We start from the raw sequence: 19506 nt of genomic DNA on the forward strand, positions 1-19506 counted from the left end.
AGGGTTTCTCTTGTCCTGGCTGTCCTGGAATTTGCTTTGTAGTCGATTGGACTCACAAAGAGCCAAATGACCACACCCGGCACCCCAGCCCATTCTTGACTTTATTTTTAACTTATTTGTGTTTCGTTTGTTCATTGTTGTTGTTGGTTTGTTTTTGAGACTGGGTCTCACTAGCTGTCCTGGAACTCACTATGTACACCAGACTGGCTTTGAGCTCACAGAGATCCCCCTGCCTCTGCAGGGGTGTGCCTCCACGCCCACATTGTTTGCAATTTCATGCTCCATTCTCTTCCAATCTCCCCCAAAAGGTTTGAGTTTTGTCTTCCCCGAGACGAGGTCTTTATATTCAGGCCATAATTGGCAAAGTGTCTGGTCAGGCAGGTGTCCGATTCGCGTGCATAGCCAAGAATGTCCAGAACAGTCTCACCGAGGTTGAGTCTCCCCCAACCCTAAGGCTACCCCTGTGGAGGGCCCGTGGGAAGGTGGAGCGCAAACTCCAAGAAGACCAGTAACCTAATTTTCTCTTAGCCCTGCACGCCTTGGCGCCAAAACTACCATCTCGGTCCGTCCCCTGCCGGAACTATGCCTCACGTAAGCCACGTAATCAATGATCCTGCGCCTCGCTAAGTAGTCCCGTTCATGATGCTCTCAGTACACGCTTTTCCACTTGAAGAGGTTTTCAGTAGGAAGAAATCAGCCTCAGAGGTGCGTTGCGGTCTTGACAGAAGGGCAAAGTGAGTTTTCTAACCCGTTTCCTCCAGATTCCTCCGCCAGGAGGCATAGTCACCGGGCCTTCACTTCCGGGTCCGCCATTTTATTGCCTCCATTTCTCCGCGAGGGGGGGGTAAAGGTCCCCCAAATATGCATATGCGAAAGGGCCAAAAAGTGACGGCCGCGGGCAAGGAGTCTTAACTAGAGGAAGAAAGGGGACCAAACTGGCGGGCCCAGTAAGAGCGAAGCCGGCAGCGCTCCGGACGAGGTGAGGGGAAGCAGACGCGGGGTTGCGGAGCGTCCGCAGCGCCGTGGAAGCGCGGTGACAAGTGCCCAGCCCGGCCGGGAGCCGTGGGCGCGGGCCGGAGCCTGCCGGAGCGGGGGTGGCAGCGGGGAAGAGGGACGCAGAGGAAGGGGATGCTGTCGGGAGGAAGGGGAGGGGACTGGAGGAGGTGAAGGGGGTGGGTGAAGACCTGCGGCTGGGGAGCCGGACTCCGGGAAGCCCAGGCCAGCGAGGTGACCGCCAGGGGGCAGCGTGCAGCAGGAGTCCGGGCTGCCGCCAGCCTCACACTCGGGGTTCCGGCCTGCAAGTTGGCGCCCCTGTTTTTGGCAGACGGAGCGCTGGTGTGAAAAACTGAAGGGTATTTGCCTGAGGAGGAAGCGGGCACTCTTAGGTTTCTGTGTCTAGAAATAAACGTTTAAGTTCATAATCTGAACAAGAGCGGTCATGGCCTTCTATTCGGTTCTTACAAAGATGTTTGAACAGCTGCCCGCCCAGTGGGGACGTGTGCACATCAAAAAAAGGGGGAATCAATCACCCATAGACCGTCAATCCTTTTTTTTTTTTTTTTTTTTTTTGCGGGGGGTGGGGGGATTCGAGAGGCTTTGGAGGCTGTCTTGGAACTCTGTTGTAGACCAGGCTGGAACTCGCTCTTGTACACCTGGCTGGTCTCAAATTCATAGAGATCCGCCTGCCTCTGCCCCCCGAGTGCTGAGACTAAAGGCGTGCACCACCAACGCCCGGCTGAATGAAAGTTCTTAAAATTAAGTAGGGTGGCATATACCTTCAATCCCAGCACTCAGCACTTGAGAAGAGGAGGTAGAAAGATCCAAGTGTTCAAGGCCAGCCTGTGCTACTTGAGCCCCTGTCTGAGAGAAAAGAGAAGGACAGTTCTCTGGTCTTGCTTGGTATTTTATTCGACTTCAAATGTCCTGGAGGCAGGGCTGGGAGTGTAGCTCAGGGGTAGGTGTGTGTCTAGCATACCCTTTCCCCTAGATTCAATCACTAGCACAGAGCGAATAGAAAGAAAAAAAAAAACAAAAACAGGCTACAGATTAGAACAGATTCTGTGTAGATTTTAACGCGGAGGCACACCCTATAAAGGAGAATAGTTCCCCTTTGTAGTGTTCAGAATGTTGGGATTGTCTAGGTTGGGCCAGTGAGATAATTTAGTAGATAAAAGCTGCCAAGCCTGACTGACTGAGTTTGTTCCTTAGGACTCTCACAGTAGGAGGAGAGGACCAACTCCTGTGGGTTGTCCTCTGGGCTTCACGCTGTGTGAGTGAATACCCACAGAAGTGCACACAAACAAATTTTAATTGTCTATGGTATTCTCTAGTCTTAGGGTTCACACAGCCTTGATGTGGTGTGACTCACGAGTCTCCCCACAACGATGTTATTTTACTTAGAATTTTATTATTTGTGTGTGTGTGTGTGTGTGTGTGTGTGTGCGCGTGCGTGCGTGCGTGCGTGCGTGCGTGCGTGCGTGCGTGGTGTGTGTGTGTGTGTGTGCGTGCGTGCGTGTGTGTGTGTGTGTGTGTGTGTGTGTGTGTGTGGTGTGTGTGCGCGCGCGCGCGCGCTCACGCAGTTTCGTGCATGTGGAGGTCAGAGGCAGCTTAGAGGATTCATCTCCCCATGATGTGGGGATGGGCTCCAATCAAGGCTATCAGGCTTAACAGCAGACATCTTCACCCACTGAGCATATATCAAACTGGTCCCAAGATACTGTTATTTATAGGTGCATTTTAATTTAGGTAGGTACTTCAGGTTAAATCACGAGTGACAAGACAGGAAGGAGAGCCACGAAGAACAGATTTCTAGGCCATTTTTACCAGAATACAAGTAGGAACCGAGCTTAGAAGACATTCCCACAGGTAACCAAATATAAGAACTGGTTTCCCAGCTGGGTATGGTGGCACACACCTTTAATCCCAGCCCTAGGGAGGCACAGACAGGTGGGTCTCTCTGAGTTTCAGGAGCCAGGGCTACACAGAGAAACTCTGTTTCAAAAAAAAAAAACAAACAAAAAAAAAAAACATTTTCCTGTGATTCTTGGTATTGGTTACTTTTGGAAGGTTCTGCACAAGCAACTTCGTTCTCTTGTTGGTTTGAAACAGGATTTTGTGACACTTAGGCCAACTTCCAAATCACCATCATCCTAGTTCAGCTTCCCAAAGTGCCGGCCGGGATTACAGGCAAATGGCATCATGGCCTGAGTGACTTCATTTTATTTTGACAGTCCTCCTTTCACCATGCTAGTCTCTAAACAGTTTTCTCTGAAGACAGCTTTGATGTATCTGTTGAGCTCACCTATCCCTCATTACCATGATGATCTGTTCAGATTAGTCTGATTTGATCCCAGGTTGGGAGAGTGACAGATGTCAAGGAGTTAGTACCAATAAAACCTTCATAGTTAATTTTAAGCTGAAGAGATGGCTCAGTGGTTAAGAGCACTGGCTGCTCTTCCAAAGGACCCGGGTTCAATTCCCAGCACCCACATGGCAGCTCACAACTGTCTGTAACCCCAAGATCTGACACCCTCACCCTCACATAGATATGTATGCAGACAAAACACCTGTGTATATAAAATAAAAATAAATGTAAGCAGATAAGAGGTATAGATGGAGTGGTTTTTAGATCAGCCTGCATGAAGTCTACTCTTATATTTGATTTCTGTTTCTCCTGTGGGTGAAGCCCTAGCATCTCAGAAATGCTTCTCACTTTCTTTTGTTGGAGATTGTTCTTCTACAGAATATTAACGATCAACAATTAAAAAGCTTCACAAAAACACAACCAACAAGAGCAAATATTTAATGAGAACTAGCTTGAAAATTCAGTGTTGTTTATAGGTGTCTCCCTCAAGTGATCAGTGTCCAATACCTTTGAATTATTAGAAGCATTGCTTGGAGTGCAGTGTTAGGGCATGTCTAATTATCTTTGTTTAAAGCAACTAACTAGTCAGTATAATTAGGAGCACATGACACAGGCCTGGGAAAAGGAAGCACCACTAACAATTCTAGTTTAGGCCCCATCAGCTTGGCCCCCAAGCTGTTAGATCCTAAACCATGCATCTTAGCTTATACATACAGCAGGCATAGAAATACATTTAACACATAGAGGAGGCTGTGACATTTGGCATCATTACACAGAACTATACAGAAATCCTCTATAGTCACTCAGCTTCTGCTCATTAAGCAAAATTTAGAATCTTTATTTGCCTAGGCCTACCACACCAACAAAATCCAATGTTAGACCTCCACAAATTTAGCAGTTTAGTGACAGTGACCACAGACTTATTTCTGGTGTGTGTTTCGTATGTACACAACAAAATACTTTTCATTCTGAGGCCAATAGATAGAGACCAAGGTTTCAGAGAGCAGGATTACCCAAATGGCGTGCTTTTTATTTAACCAGTAGTGATCTTTTCAAATTAATTTACTTAAGTATTATTTTTTTAGGTGGGAGTGCGTTGTCTGCATGTATACCTGCAGGCCAGAAGAGGGCAATCCCATTACAGATGGCTGTGAGCCACCGTGTAGGTACCGGAATTGACCTCAGGACCTCTGGAAGAGCAGCCAGTGCTCATAACAGTTAAGACATCTCTCCGGCCCAAACAGTACTGATTTTATTTGTGTGCCTGGATGTGTGTGAATGCACACATAACTATGGTACATGTGTGGAAGGACAGTTTTCCTGAGTCGGGCCTCTTCTACCATAGGGGTTCAAGAGATTGAACTGGTCTATCAAGTCTGGGAATAAAGGCATTCGCCATCACTGCCCAGCTGTTTTTTTTTGTTTTGTTTTGTTTTGTTTTGTTTCAAGATTTATTTCCAGGGGCTGGAGAGATGGCTCAGAGGTTAAGAGCACTGACTGCTCTTCCGGAGGTCCTGAGTTCAATTCCCAGCAACCACATGGTGGCTCACAACCATCCGTTATGAGATCTGGTGCCCTTTTCTGGTGTGCAGATATACATGGAAGCAGAACGTTGTATACATAATAAATAAATAAATAAATATTTAAAAAAAAAGATTTATTTCCAACTTTAATCCCAGCACTCAGGAGACAGAGTCAGGTGGATCTGAGTTCAAGGCCAGCCTGATCTACAGAGCAAGTTCCAGGACAGCCAGGGTTACACAGAGAAACTCTGTCTGGAAAAAAAAAAATTAAGACAGGGTTTTACTTTGTAGTGCTTGTCTGGCCTGGACACTGAGATCCATCTGCCTCTGCCTATACATATGTACATGTATCTGCTTGTACATGTATATCGTGTGCATGCAGTGGTCTTGAAGACCACGGAGAGTGCATCAGATGTCCTGGGGTTGTAAGATGCCTAATTGGGTGCTGGGAGCAGCAACTGTTCTTAATCTCCAAGCCATCTCTCCAGCCCCAATATTTATTTACTTTTGATTATGTACATGTGTCTGTGTGTGGGTATGTGCAAGTTTCTGCAGATAAGAAGAGGGGTGTCTAGTCCCATGGAACTAGAATTACAGGCTGCAAACTGGAGCCCTCTGAAAGGGCAGAGCATCCCCTCAGCTGCTGAGCCATCTCTTCATCACCTTAAAGAAATTACATTAATTGACAGGTTGATTTTGGGATGGGAGTGTGCATGCCCACGGTATTCATGTGGGAGTCAGAGGACAACTTTCCAGACCTGCCCTCTCCTTCCACCGGGTAAGTCCTGGGATAGAGCTCTAGTTAGGCTTGGTGGCAAGTTCCTTTATGTGCTGAGCCATTTTACTGTTCCCAAGCAGTTAGCTCAATACAATATGAAATTTTGTTAACTTTATAATGAACATATCCACTTAATTGGATATTAAAATACCCACTTTCTGGACTGAAGAGATGGCTCATCGGTTAAGGGTTTGCACTATTTTTGCTGATTTTGGTTCCTAGCAACCAAATAAGACAGCCCAAATCCTCCTGTAACTACACTTCCAAGGGACAGATTCCCTCTTCTGGTCTCTAAGAGTACATACCCATGACGACCACACACATACAATTTTTAAAGTAAATATTAAAAAGATAAAAATAAAATATCCACCCTCATAATACTACAACAAAATGTGTTTTTTATTAGTAATTAGGCTAATAGCAAAATTAGCACACTTTGACATTCAGAAGATACATGTATATTCCATATGGACTAAAAAGTAACTCTAAGGGCTGGAGAGATGGCTCAGAGGTTAAGAGCACTGGACTGCTCTTCCAGAGGTCCTGAGTTCAATTCCCAGCAACCACATCTATCATGCGATCTGGTGCCCTCTTCTGGTGTGCAGGCAAATATGTAAACAGAACACTGTATGTGTAATAAAAATAAGCAAATTCAAAAAAGATTTAAAAAAAAAGTAACTATATTGTATATTTAGAGCCATCCTAAAATGTATGGGTTTTTTTGTTTTTTTGTTTTTGTTTTTTGTTTTTTTTTTGGTTTTTTTTTTTGGTTTTTTTTTTTGTTTTTTTTTTTGGTTTTTCAAGAAAGGGTTTCTCTGTGTAGCTTTGGAGCCTGTCCTGGAACTCGCTCTGTAGACTAGGTTGGCCTCAAACTCACAGAGATCCACATGCCTCTGCCTCCTGAGTGCTGGGATTAAAGGCATGCACCACCAACGCCCTTTGTATTTTTTTTTTTTAAGATTTATTTATTATGTATACAGTGTTTTTGTCTGTGTGTGTCCCTGCAGGCCAGAAGAGGGCACCAGATCTCATTACAGATGGTTGTGAGTCACCATGTGGATGCTGGGAATTGAACTCAGGACCTCTGGAAGAGCAACCAGTGCTCTTAACCTCTGAGCCATCTCTCCAGCCCCTAAAATGTATGTTTTATATTTACATTTTAAATTTTCAAGCTAAAAGTTGTTTAGAAATTTTCTTCGAGCCAGGTGTAGTGGCACAAATCTTTAATTCCAACACTTGGGAGGCAGAGGCAGGTGGATCTCTGTGAATTCAAGGCCAGTCTGGTCTACATAGAGAGGTCTAGGACAGACAGAGCTGGATAATAGAGAGACCCTATGTCCAAAAAAAAAAAAAAAAAAACAACAAACTAAAACAAAACCAAATAAAACCCCACCTTTTTTTCTGAGGGATTAACAACATACTTTTAAATGTAAGCACCTTTAAACACGAGACATTAGAGCCTCCACTCAGATAAAATAACATAGACATTTTCTGTTACAGAGTAAGCGTATACAGATGGTCAATGTTACTGATCATAGGGATTGTAGCTCCCATAATTCCCTTCATGAAAGGGAATTTATGAGTTGAGAAAACACTCTGCAGGCAAATTGCTTGCAGTATAACCTGAGGACCTGAGTTCAGTTTCTGGGACCCACATGATGGAAGGAGAGAACTGACTTCAGCTAGTTTTTCTCTGACCTTCACACACACACACACACACACACACACACACACACACACACACACACAGAGAGAGAGAGAGAGAGAGAGAGGGAGAGAGAGAGAGAGAGAGAGACAGAGACATACACATACACACACATAAATATAAAAAAGATGAAATAGTCCTAAAAAAGAAAGTCATAACCCGACAAAAGGATTTTTATGTGCATTATTAAGAGGTATTTCCGTCAACACAAAGGGTTTTTATGGGGCTCAGAATATGGCTGGGTAGCTTTTTTTATGTCCTTTTGAGTATCTTTCAGGTCCTCTTGACACCAAAATATAAAACTAAATTTCTTCTCAAATTTGTTTTGAAAGGAAATCCTAATCAAAATCTGTTTATCTAATAGAAATTTTATAATTTAAAACTTTTATGTCCCAAATGAATGTTATTTTAAATACATAATCTGTACTTTCTGTATTTCAAATATCTCTTTAAAGCATTTCGTTTAGAAGATCAGCTACTTCTTGTAAATCCTGTAACAATATCTTTTGCTTTGCCTGTTTCTAGAATTAATTAACATTTGGAAACATCAGATTCAAACCATTGTGGTAGGGAGGACATTCTAAGTAATATTTCAGTTAGTTAATACTTCAGTTAGGTCTGACAGAAGTGGAGTCCTATATAAATTTGATTTTTAAAATCTAGTACCCTCGCCTGCCAGGCATTGGTGGTGCACGCCTTTAGTCCTAGCACTCAGGAGGCAGAGGAGGCAGATCTCTGCGAGTTCAAGACCAGCCTGGTCTACAAGAGCTAGTTCCAGGACAGCCTCCAAATCCACAGAGAAACCCTGTCTCAAAAAAACAAAACAAAACAAATCTAGTACTCTCCTCGGAGGCAAAGGCAGATGCAGATGAATTTCTGTGATTTCAAGGTCAGTCTGATCTATAGTGAGTTCCAGGCTTAGCCGGAGCTGCACAGTGAGAACTTGGGGAAGGGGGAGGGGGAGGGGAGCATCATCTAGTCCCATTTTATATGATTAGCTACTAAGAACTGTATTGTAGTTTACTTTTTAGAAGGAATTAAAAAGGAGGGCAGGGAGAGTAGCTCCTAAATCTGTCCTCAGATAGTCACATTGATGTTACAGATACACACCTTTTGAAGCAGGGATGTCAGAAACACTAAGTTCAAAAGAGAAGTGGAAAAATGAAAGGGGCAACCCCATGCTACAGTTATTTTTCAGGAACACTGCAGAAAGATTAAGTTTGTACCATGATGAGTTTACAAAAGACTAGTCAGCTAGAATTTCTCAAGGGGCCATCAAGGTATACAAACAATATTTTCCATGGCTACACAAATCACAGAGTTCTCAGCATGTTTGCTTCTCTGTCTCAAATAACCACAAAAAACAGACACATTTTAACCATCATGTGTAGATTTCCAGATCCTTCTACCAAACTAGAGATTCCTTCACAAGAGCTTTCGAATTGCCAAGGCCTATGGCTAGAGAGATGGCTCAGTTGTTAAGAGCACTAGCTGCTCGTTAAGAGGACCAGGGTCTGAGTCTCAGCACCTACATGGTGGCTCACAACCGTGACCCTAGTTCCAGGGGATCCAATGCCTTCTTTGCCTCCTTGGGTTCCAGACACACATGTCGTGCACAGACATATATGTAGACAAAACACCCATACATACACATACACACAGAGTTGACAAGGCCCCTAACATACAAATAGTATAATATAACTCAAATAGTTCAACAGAATCAAAATAGCTGGGAACTACAAAAGATAAAGCCTTGGGGAAAATTTCCGAGGGCCAGGCCAATACCAAGTGCAGCTCATTTCTCTGCTTCACCAAATAGAGGTAAAACAACAGCAGCAGATGAAAGCTGAAGTGGGGAAGAAAAAAAGTCCCTAGTGAGGCACACACCTTTAATCCTAGCACTCAGGAGTCGGCAGAGGCAGGTGGATCAATGAGTTTTAAGCCAGCCTGGTCCTCATAGTGAGTTTCAGGACAGCCAGAGCTTTGTAAAGAGATGCTGTCTTGAAAGAAAGAAGTCTCTGAAATAAAGTGACCCTAGCAGCTGCTGTGCCATTCAGCCTTTCCTCTCCATTGGGAATGAGTGGCTGACTGTTTCCTCCTGGCCACAGCTTGCCAACATTGTTACTATAGTTGGGGTCAGAGCTTGGGACCCAGCATCCCTACGAAGCTGGGCTTGGCTACCTATCCTCAAATATGTTAATTAAATGCACCATTAATAATGAAAAGCAGACCATGGAGGTGGTGGCACACGCCCACTCAGGAGACAGAGGCAAGAGGATCTCTGGAGACCAGCCTGGCCTACAAGAGCTAGTTCCTGGACAGCCTCCAAAGCCACAGAGAAACACTGTCTTGAAAAACAAAAAATAATAATGTAAAGCAGAAAAGGATTTATTCAGTGTGGCCACACTGGAAAGAGATCCAGTGAACACACCCCTGTCTGTTTTGGGGTTCTGACAGACATACATAAATTTTAGGTTGATAGAAGGTGTGTACTAGCCAGGTGGTAGCACATGCCTTTAATCCCAGCACTTGGGAGGCAGAGGCAGTGATCTCTGTGAGTTCGAGACCAGCCTGGTCTATAGATCAAGTTCCAGGCCAGGCTCCAAAGCCACAGAGAAACCCTGTGTTCAAAAAAAAAAAAAAAAAAATGTGTACAAATAACTAACCATTCCTGGTCAAGGTATATGACCCCAGCTACTACTGTCACTGGCTCCCGTCTCCTGCAAGGTGGTCTGACAAATTGTCAGAACTTTGTGATCTATCTGAAGTGAAAATTTTCTCTGCTTGGCACCTGGGTTCAGACATTTTCTTCTCCCAAAATGAGATTCTTGGGAAAGTTCCAATATGTCCATTGTCCCAATAGTCTGATTGCTGTCTTCATTCTTGTGAGGATAGTTACACAGGAGTTACAGGCATGAGCCAGCAGGTCTAGCCACACCTAGCTTTTTAATAGCTTTTTCACCTGATGGTAGGTATTCTTTGATGCTACACCAAAGCTTGGAAAGTGGTAATTGTTTTGTGGTTCACACAGCCTCATGCATGCTAGACAAGCACTCTGCCATTGTATTGCAGCGCTCACAAGATAGGTGGTAATTTCTTAAAAGTTAGCTGCAAGGTTGATAATTTACCTCAGTAATACCCTGGGTTTGGTCCTCTGCACCAGGCGGGACAAATAGTTGCAAGGGCTGAAGAGATGGTTCAGCAGTTAAAAGTATTGGGTGTTCTTCCCAAGGACCTAGGTTCAGTTCCCATCACCTACTTGACAGCTCACAACCTCCTGTAACTTCAGTTGCAGGGGATCTGATGCCCTTTTCTGGCCTGCATCAAGTGCAGGCAGTGCACACAGACATACATTTAGGCAAAAGTAGCCATTCAAGCAAATAATTTAAAAATAATAAAATTACAACTGTCTGTCTTATACTTTCATTTTTTGGCTGTACTGGGACTTGAATCCAGATCCTTGCACATAGTAAAGAAGTTCTACTACTGAGCTGGTTTTTACTGTCCTTTAATTTGAGGTAAGTCTCACTAAATTACCCACACTATGCTTGAATTCATATTATAGTTCAGACAGGCCTTGAACTTTTGTACCATCGTGCTCAGATCAAGCCCAGTGCTTTGACGATAAGCAACCCTCTACAAAATGAGCCTTTGATTAGTTTTTTATGGCCCAGATTGGTCTCAAACTTGGAATCTTCCTGTTTCAACCTTCAAGAAACCGAAATTACTGTTATTACAGGCCTTAGCCACAAGGACCTACTTTGAATTTATTAACTTTCTGGAGGGGTGGTTCTGAGTACTCCATGGTGCATGTATAGAGATCAGAGGGCAACTTTCTGGAGCTGCTTCTCTCCTTTTACCATATGGATCCTAGGATTAAGCTCAGGTGGTCAGACTGGAGAGGTGGCCCTGGGTGACTTCTGTGAAGCCTGATGACCTGAGTTCAATCCCTAGAGCCATGTGGTGGAAGAAGAGGACCAACTCCTGTAAGCTGTTCTTGACACATACACACAAGAAAGAGACAGAGCCGGGAGAGAGATTGAAAAAAAAAAAATTGAGACTGGCCCCTCATATACCTCAGGCCTGTCTAGAACTCAGTGTGTAGCTGAACCCGATTTCGTGCTTCTCATCTGCCTGCCTCCACTCCTAAGTACTAGTATTACAGGAATGTACCTCCTGTCAGGGCAAGGACACCCCCCACCCCCACCCCCAGTTTGTCTGTGTAGCTTTGGAACCTTAAACTCACAGAGATCTGCCTGCCTCTGACTCCCGAGTGCTGGAATTAAAGGCTTGAGCCACCACCACCCTAAAGCACATGGCAATAAATACAGTAAGTTTATTTCACAATTTGATTTGAGCAATAGCAATTACACACTCCATGCTTTTTTATTTTTGTTTTTTCGAAACAGTGTTCCTCTGCGGCTTTGGAGGTTGTCCTGAAACTAGCTCTTATAGGCCAGGCTGGTCTCAACTCACAGAGATCCTCTATTTTCACTATCATTACAAATGATGCCTTAGTATTCTAGCAAAACTGCTTGGAGCACATGGATTCCTGTAAGGTTACTACTGTAGCTCAGGAGCCATAGACCACACTTAGAACTGCTGTCCTAAGCAAGTAATTGGCCAGTGGGAGTTTATTCTTGCCATGCTGGCCAAGGTATCACTTGCCCCTAATCTCAGTACCTTGAAAGTGAAGAGAGGAGGATTAGGAGTTAAAGGTTATCCTCATCTACATGATGAATTAAAGGCCAGCTTGGGATACCAGAGTTTCCGTCTCAAAAAAAAAAAAAAAGCAGTTTGCTTTCTGTAAACTTTGATTGGCATTGCATCATTTTGCCATAGCAAGAAAACAAAAAGATTAACAGTTGCAATTCATTGTAGAAAAGATACTTCTTAGTAGGAAAAATGAAAACTCCCAAGAGTGTAGGGGACTCCCAAAGAGGACTGCCTCCATGTGCCCTGCCCAGTGTCCTGTGTAAAAGCACTCTTAAAGTCAGAATCAGTTTTGTCCTTCTACCAAGAATTCTGGGGGATAGGACTCAAGTCATCCAGCTTTTGTAGAAAGCACTTTTGGGGCTGGAGAGATGGCTCAGTGGTTAAGAGCACTGGCTGCTCTTCCAGAGGTGCTGAGTTCAATTCTCAGCAACCACATGGTGGCTCACAACCACCTACAATGAGATCTGGTGCCCTCTTCTGGCATGTAGGCATACATGTAGACAGAACACTCATACCTAAAAAGAAAAAGAAAGCCCTTTGGCCTGCTGAGCCATCTCACAAGCCCTGCCTGGTGGCTGTTTATGTCTTACAAAGGAATTGGGTTGAGACGGGTCAGTCGTTATTGAAATTGGTCAGTTTTTGAGCTCATCAAAGGCGTGAGGAGTCTCCACACCCTACACGGATTTTTTGGCCCAACCAGAGAAGTGATCATGCCTTACTCATCCAATCCAGTCATGAGCTATAGGACTATCTCATGGTCCTCCAAGGCCCTTCCTTAAGGGTTATTAACTCAAAATTTCTATCAAGCAGCATTTTCAGATAGGTATCCTTGTGCCTTGCCTAGAAATCAGGGTGTATGTTTTGAACCATATTCTTTTTTTTTTTTTTTTTTAAGATTTTTTTTTTATTTCTTACATATACAGTCTTGTGCCTGCATGCCAGCAGAGGGCACCAGATCTCATTCAAGGTGGTTGTGAGCCACCATGTGGTTGCGGGAATTGAACTCAGGACCTCTGGAAGAGCAGTCAGTGCTCTTAACCGCTGAGCCATCTCTCCAGCCCTGAACCATATTCTTTAAAATTATATTCCACCACTGGGTCTGGTGATGAAAACCTACTTGGGAAGTTGAGGCAGGAATATCACAGCCTGCCTGAGCTGTGGTGGCATACATTTCACACCACCCTGAGCAATTTAGCTAGATCCTCTCTCCAAATAAAAACAGGGAAAGAGCAGGTGTGGTGACACTGGACAGTAATCCTAGCACTTGGGAGGAGGAATCAGAAAGATCAGAAGTTTCAAGGTCATCCTTAGCTACATAGCAAATTTGAGGTCAGTGTGGGCTATATGAGCTCCTGTCCCCCAAACAAAACATCTTGTAAATACATTTCATTGTGACTATGGTGGCACATGTCTGTATCTTTGCATTTGGCCGGTGGGGGAAGAAAGATTTTGAGTTCGATGCTTCCATGGACTACATAGTGAGTTACAGGCCAGCCTGGACTGAATGGCAAAACCATGTCTTAGAGAAAACAAACAAAAAGCAAGAGAACATTTACAGACAACTGCTTCCCTTGTGTTGGAATTGCAGCTACCTGGATACTTTTGTTCCTATGCATAAAGATGTCTCTGGTGGATTTGGGGAAGAGGCTGCTAGAAGCTGCAAGAAAAGGCCAAGATGATGAAGTGAGAACACTGATGGCCAACGGGGCCCCATTCACCACAGACTGGGTAAGTTTAGCAGGAGGCCCCAATCGTTTCTAAGTGTGCCTTAACCTGTTCTAAGGCTAAACAGGCCTCACCTGTTGATTGCCCCTCTTTAGTTTTCCCATGTGAAAGTTGCCTGTCAATATGTAGGTAGTAATTGTGAGCTGTTAAATACTGGGAATTTTTCCCGTTTTTGATTTTTTTATATTTTTATTTGCAGTTGTGATTGTATATGCCTTTAGTCCTAGAACTCGGAAGGCAGAACTTGGTGAGTTTGAGGCCATCTGGTCTATATAGCAAGCTCCAAGACAGCTAAAGCTACATAATGACATCTTGCCTCAAAAAACAAACTCCCAAAAGTTATCTTCTGACCTCCACACATATATACCTCCCTGTGTGTACACAATCATACATGCAAATAAATATTACAAACACCAGGCATAGTTGTATACATCTTTTTGTTTGTTTGTTTCTGTTTTTCAAGACAGGATTTGTCTGTGTAACAATCCTGGCTCTCCAAACCCAGTATATTACTTTTTAAATTCTATTATTTCTTCATTCTTATCTGCCTAGTAAGATTCTTTCTCCAAGGATGAATACTACAGGTTCGTTTCTTGTTCATATATTTCTACCTAGAAGTGATACAGTTCTACACATAGTAGAATTCAGTGAGTATTGTTTTCCCACAGCTTGGAACATCACCTCTTCACCTTGCAGCCCAGTATGGCCATTACTCCACAGCAGAAGTGCTTCTTCGAGCAGGCGTTAGCAGGGATGCCCGGACCAAAGTGGACAGGACCCCTTTGCACATGGCTGCGGCTGACGGACATGCACACATCGTGGAACTGCTTGTTAGGGTAAAGCAGGAGCAGTGATGGGACTATGCTAGAAAACACACTCGCCTCCCATATTGTTTTTTTGGTTTTTTTAGTTTATTTTTAGTTTTTTATTATTTTTATTATGTATACAGTGCTCTGCCTGTATGTATCCCTGCATGCCAGAAGAGGGCACCAGATCTCATTACAGATAGTTGTGAGTCACCATGTGGTTGCTGGGAGTTGAACTCAGGACCTCTGAAAGAGCAGCCAGTGCTCTTAACCTCTGAGCCGTCTCTCCAGCCCCCATATTGTTTCTTAAACAGTGATAGGAAAATGGGCTGGAAAGACTTAACAGTAGATGATCATTAAGTTGTATCTCTATTTATTTAGGTTAATTTATTCATTAAAACCATGTTTCAAGAGTTGTGAAGATGAGTTTGTTTCCTAATTTTTTAAAGGTTAAACAGATTTTATTGATTTTTCTTTATCCCTTTTCTGTAGGTGTTCTCTGTACATATGCCTATTTTTTTTCAGGCCCTACTCAGCTTTCTGCTAATAAATGCAACAGAATCTGTTCCTTCCCCCTTCCTCAACCATCTGTTAGAATTTCCCAGTGATGTCCTTAACACACCCGCTCAGTGAAAGAAAGCATAATGTCTCAGCATCCAGACGGACTTGAGAATGTTTTCCCTTTGACACCCCTTAAGTGAGCACTCAAGCTAAACATCTCTGTTGTAATGGGATCTTAGGCCTGGGCTCTTGAAGCCTGCATCTGCTGAAAACCTGCTTCTCTCTAACAGAGTGGTGCAGATGTGAATGCCAAGGACATGCTGAAGATGACAGCTTTGCACTGGGCCACAGAGCACCACCACCGAGATGTGGTTGAATTACTCATCAAATATGGTGCTGACGTCCATGCTTTCAGCAAGTTTGACAAGTCTGCCTTTGACATAGCACTGGAGAAAAACAACACGGAGATTCTGGTCATCCTGCAGGTATGTTCTTTACATCCCCACGTACACCTCAACTTCTAGAATAGTCTGAGAGAGTTGGATTGAAACAGGATTTCCCCCATTTTATCAGAATAGCACCACTAATGTGCCTCTCTCCTTTCTCACACACACCCAGTAGAGACAGGGTGTCAAGGAGCCCATGGTGATCTCAAATTTTGAATGTAGCTAAAGATGACTCTTGATCCTTCTGTCTTTGCCTCACCTAAGCTAGAATTCCGGGCTGTACTACTGTGCCTGGCCTTTGTTTTGAGACAGAGTCGCACTGTGAAGCCTAAGATAATCTCTGCAACCAGGCCTGCACTTAGTATTTTTTCTTTTTTAAATAGACTTCTAAAAAGTTCCGTATCACTCATGGTGATTAGAGAACTATTCCAAAAATACTCATTGCTGACATTGCAGGTCTACAGACCTTTTCTGGTTTGATAGCTGCCCAATTTATGAATAATTTTTTTGCTTCTATAAATGGGTTAAATTGAAAGGAAAAAATGCAGTCAGAACAAAAGTAACATTTATTTGACTGTCCATTGTTTTTCTCTTCAGTAAAGTTTCCATTTCTAGTTAACTAGACTTGGAGCAATCTTAGAAGTCCCAGGCTGGCCAGATGGTGGTGGCACATGCCTTTAATCCCAGCACTCAGGAGGCTGAGGTAGGCAGATCTCTGTGAGTTCGAGGATAGCCTGGTCTACAAAGTGAGTTCCAGGACAGGCTGCACAGAGAAACTCTGTCTTGAAAAAAAAAGTCACTGGCACACTTCTTTGAATGATCCTAACATTCAGGAGTGAGAGACAGGAAGATCTCAATGAGTTTGAGTTCCAACACACCTTGGTCTACATAGCAAGTTCTAGTCCAAACAGGGCTACACAGTGAGACCCTGTCTTAAGAAAAGAAAAGAAAAAAGAATTATTGCTGCTGGAAATAGGGCTCAGCGATCAAAAATTCTCACCAATGGCAAGTGGTGATGCATAACTTTAATCCCAGCACTCGAGAGGCAGAGGCAGGTGGATCTCTGTGAGTTCGAAGCCAGCCTGGTCTACAGAGTGATTTCTGGGACAGCCAGGGCTATTACACAGAGAAGCCAAAAATGGAGAAATAACAATGCTTACCACACATTAAAAAGAAAATAATTTTAGATAAGAAGAAAGTCACTCTCCAGAGCTGGGAGTTAGCTTAGTTTGGAAAGTCTGTCTTGTAGACATGGGAACTGAATTTGATCCCCAGAACCCATACAGAAAAGCCAGGTGTGGGCCACTGAGGTGACTCAGTGGGTAAAGGCCCTTGCTGCCAATCTCACAGCCTGTGTTCAATCCCCAGGACCCACTTTAAGGAGAAAATCAACTCCAGCAAGTGTCCTCTCACCTGCTGTTGGGTGACAGGCTTTTCCTGGGGAGACACCATTTGTGTTGTATACCCAGTCCAGAAAGGGAGCCCATGGCAGACCAAAGTAACACCGTGTTGCACCAGAATTCATTTTGGTGAAGCAATGAGTTTTTATTGGGGTTATTAACAGAAGTGTGGATGAGGAGATCTTACAAGGAGCAGAGATAACACAAAAGCAGCTTCATCACCAGAAAACCCACCCGAGCATGGAAAACTGCAGCCCTGGAGCATGCTAGCCTGCTGTCAGGCAGTGCCACATTCCTGATGCCTTTGTTTCTGTGGTTGGCTGGTCAGTCTTCACCCCGAAACTATTGCTCCCTTCTACACTGTTGGCAGGGCCCTCACGAGTCTTCCAAGCTTCCATTCTTCTTTCAGATGTCGCTTTTTGCAGGTCAGCCTTTCCTTCTTCCCTAGAGCAGAGTTCCAGTTTAGAGGGAAAGCTGCAAATCAGAGGAATTCATGCCTTACAATCCATGTATGTGTGTGCCCTGACACACTAGTGCACACATGTATACATACAACAAATAAATTGTAATTAAAGGGCTGGAGAGATGGCTCAGAGGTTAAGAGCACTGACTGTTCTCTCTTCCAGAGGTCCTGAGTTCAATTCCCAGCAACCACATGGTGGGCTCACACCCATCCATTATGAGATCTGGTGCCCTCTTCAGGTGTGCAGATATACATGGAAGCAGAATCTTGTATACATAATAAATAAATAAATAAATAAATAAGTAAAATCTTTTTAAAAAATTGTAATTGAAATATTTGTAAAACATCTGTGGAAACAATCTACTTATAATCTCAAGGTTGGAGGAACAGAGACCGATCTCTGGTGCTTGCTGGCCATCCAGCCTTGCCTTCTTGATGAACTCCAGAGCAGTGAGAGACCCTACCTACCTCAGAAAAACAATAGATAGCATCTGAGGAACAATATTCAAGGTTGTCCTCAGGCTGCACCCTCCCATGCATTCATATCCATACAAAGTCACTATCTAGTCAAGAAGGCACATGCCTACATAATCCCGCCATTATAGTCTATGGAGGCAGGAGGAATAGAAATTCAAATTCATCTTCAGCTACATAGCAAGTTTAAGTGCCACTTGGACTACTTGAGACACTGTCTCAAAAAACAAACAAAACCCAACTAAACTAAAAGACCACAACAATCCTGAGCCTATGAAGTGTTTGTGCAAAGCCTCAGTGTATCTCTCCCCATACCCACACAAAAGGAAACAGATACCCAGACCTAAAGGCAGAGGCCCCCACCTCTCTACAAACACACACACCCTTCACCTGTTCCCCACAAAGACTGATCCTGAAGCCATCAAAAATTAAGTTCAAAGAAATTGGCTGGGCGTTGGTGGCACACAACTTTAATCACAGCGCTTGGGAGGCAGAGGCAGGTGGATCTCTGAATTCAAGACTGGTCCAATCTATATACTGAGTTCCCAAACAGCTAAAGCTACACAGAGTCTTTGAGGGACAGGTGTTTCAGTACAGGTTTCTCTGTGTAGTCTTGGCTGTCCTGGAACTTGCTCTGTAGATCAACCTGGCCTTGAACTCACAGAGATCCACCAGACTTTGTTCCTGAGTGCTGGGAGTAAAGTTGTGTACCACCACTGCCTGGTTTACCCAGAGAGTTGTTTTTTTTTTTTTAAGATTTATTTATTTATTATGTGTACAGTGTTCTGTCTGCATGTATGCCTGCAGGCCAGAAGAGGACACCAGATCTCATTACAGATCATTGTGAGCCACCACGGGGTTGCTGGGAATTGAACTCAGTGCTCTTAACCTCTGAGCCATCTCTCTAACCCCCTACACCAAGAGTCTTAAACAAACAAACAAACAAATAAATAAATCTAAGTGTGAAAAAAATAATTGGGTCAGTGAAGTGGCTCAAGTAGAGGCACCCGCCAAGTCTAATGCTCTGAGTTTGGTTCCCTGGACCCACATGGTGCAAGGAGAGAAAACTGACTGTTGCCCATTGTTTTCTGCCCTCCACATGCATAGCCACCCACCACCCCCACACACAAATATGATTAAAATTTTTTAATTGTATTCATTTTTCAGGAAGAAGTTATTATGTACTAGAATAAAGTACAAACCAGAAAAAGGGATGTGAACTAACATGGATGTTTAAAAAGAACAATAGTTATGTATCTAGACAATGTGCCGAGGACCTGGCGTTTGGGGATGCAGGTTCTGGGGAGTTATGCATGTGATCTTGTTACATGGTTAGTGAGATATTTCTTATGTGGGCCATGGGAACGTAGTAGAGGCTTATTTTGTGTATTGTTTTGTTTAGTTTTTTTGAGTGGGGGTTGAAAGATGATCTTGCTGTGTGTGACTCTGCTTCCTGTGGTACTTGCTATATAGCTTGTACTGACCTTAAACTCAAGGTGATCCTCCTGTTTCAGCTTCTGGAGTGCTGGGATGACAGGTTTGAATTGCCACATCTGGATTTAGAAACTCAAAGTCAGGATTGGTATGATTGTTTTAAGAAGGTAA

The 19506-nt window shown here is 43.7% G+C and overlaps 1 protein-coding gene across 5 annotated transcripts in view; it reads left to right on the forward strand.

Annotated features, from left to right (window-relative positions):
- Positions 1-582: 582 nt before the first annotated feature.
- Gabpb2 (GA binding protein transcription factor subunit beta 2) overlaps positions 583-19506 on the forward strand; it is a 33216-nt gene continuing 14292 nt past the window's right edge. Inside the window, exons 1-5 of one of the 5 annotated variants that reach the window (XM_027393583.2) lie at positions 802-979; positions 10827-10888; positions 13675-13814; positions 14480-14647; positions 15409-15603. In XM_027393583.2, the coding sequence (XP_027249384.1) occupies positions 13707-13814; positions 14480-14647; positions 15409-15603 (471 nt within the window). In that variant the 5' untranslated portion in view covers positions 802-979; positions 10827-10888; positions 13675-13706. Of the gene's footprint in view, positions 735-801; positions 980-6762; positions 6805-10826; positions 10889-13674; positions 13815-14479; positions 14648-15408; positions 15604-19506 lie in introns of those variants that run through there. The other 4 variants (XM_027393582.2, XM_027393581.2, XM_027393580.2 and 1 more) reach the window with 4 other exon arrangements.

The sequence above is a fragment of the Cricetulus griseus genome, assembly GCF_003668045.3.
Source record: "Cricetulus griseus strain 17A/GY chromosome 1 unlocalized genomic scaffold, alternate assembly CriGri-PICRH-1.0 chr1_0, whole genome shotgun sequence".
NCBI classification, from domain to species: domain Eukaryota; kingdom Metazoa; phylum Chordata; class Mammalia; order Rodentia; family Cricetidae; genus Cricetulus; species Cricetulus griseus.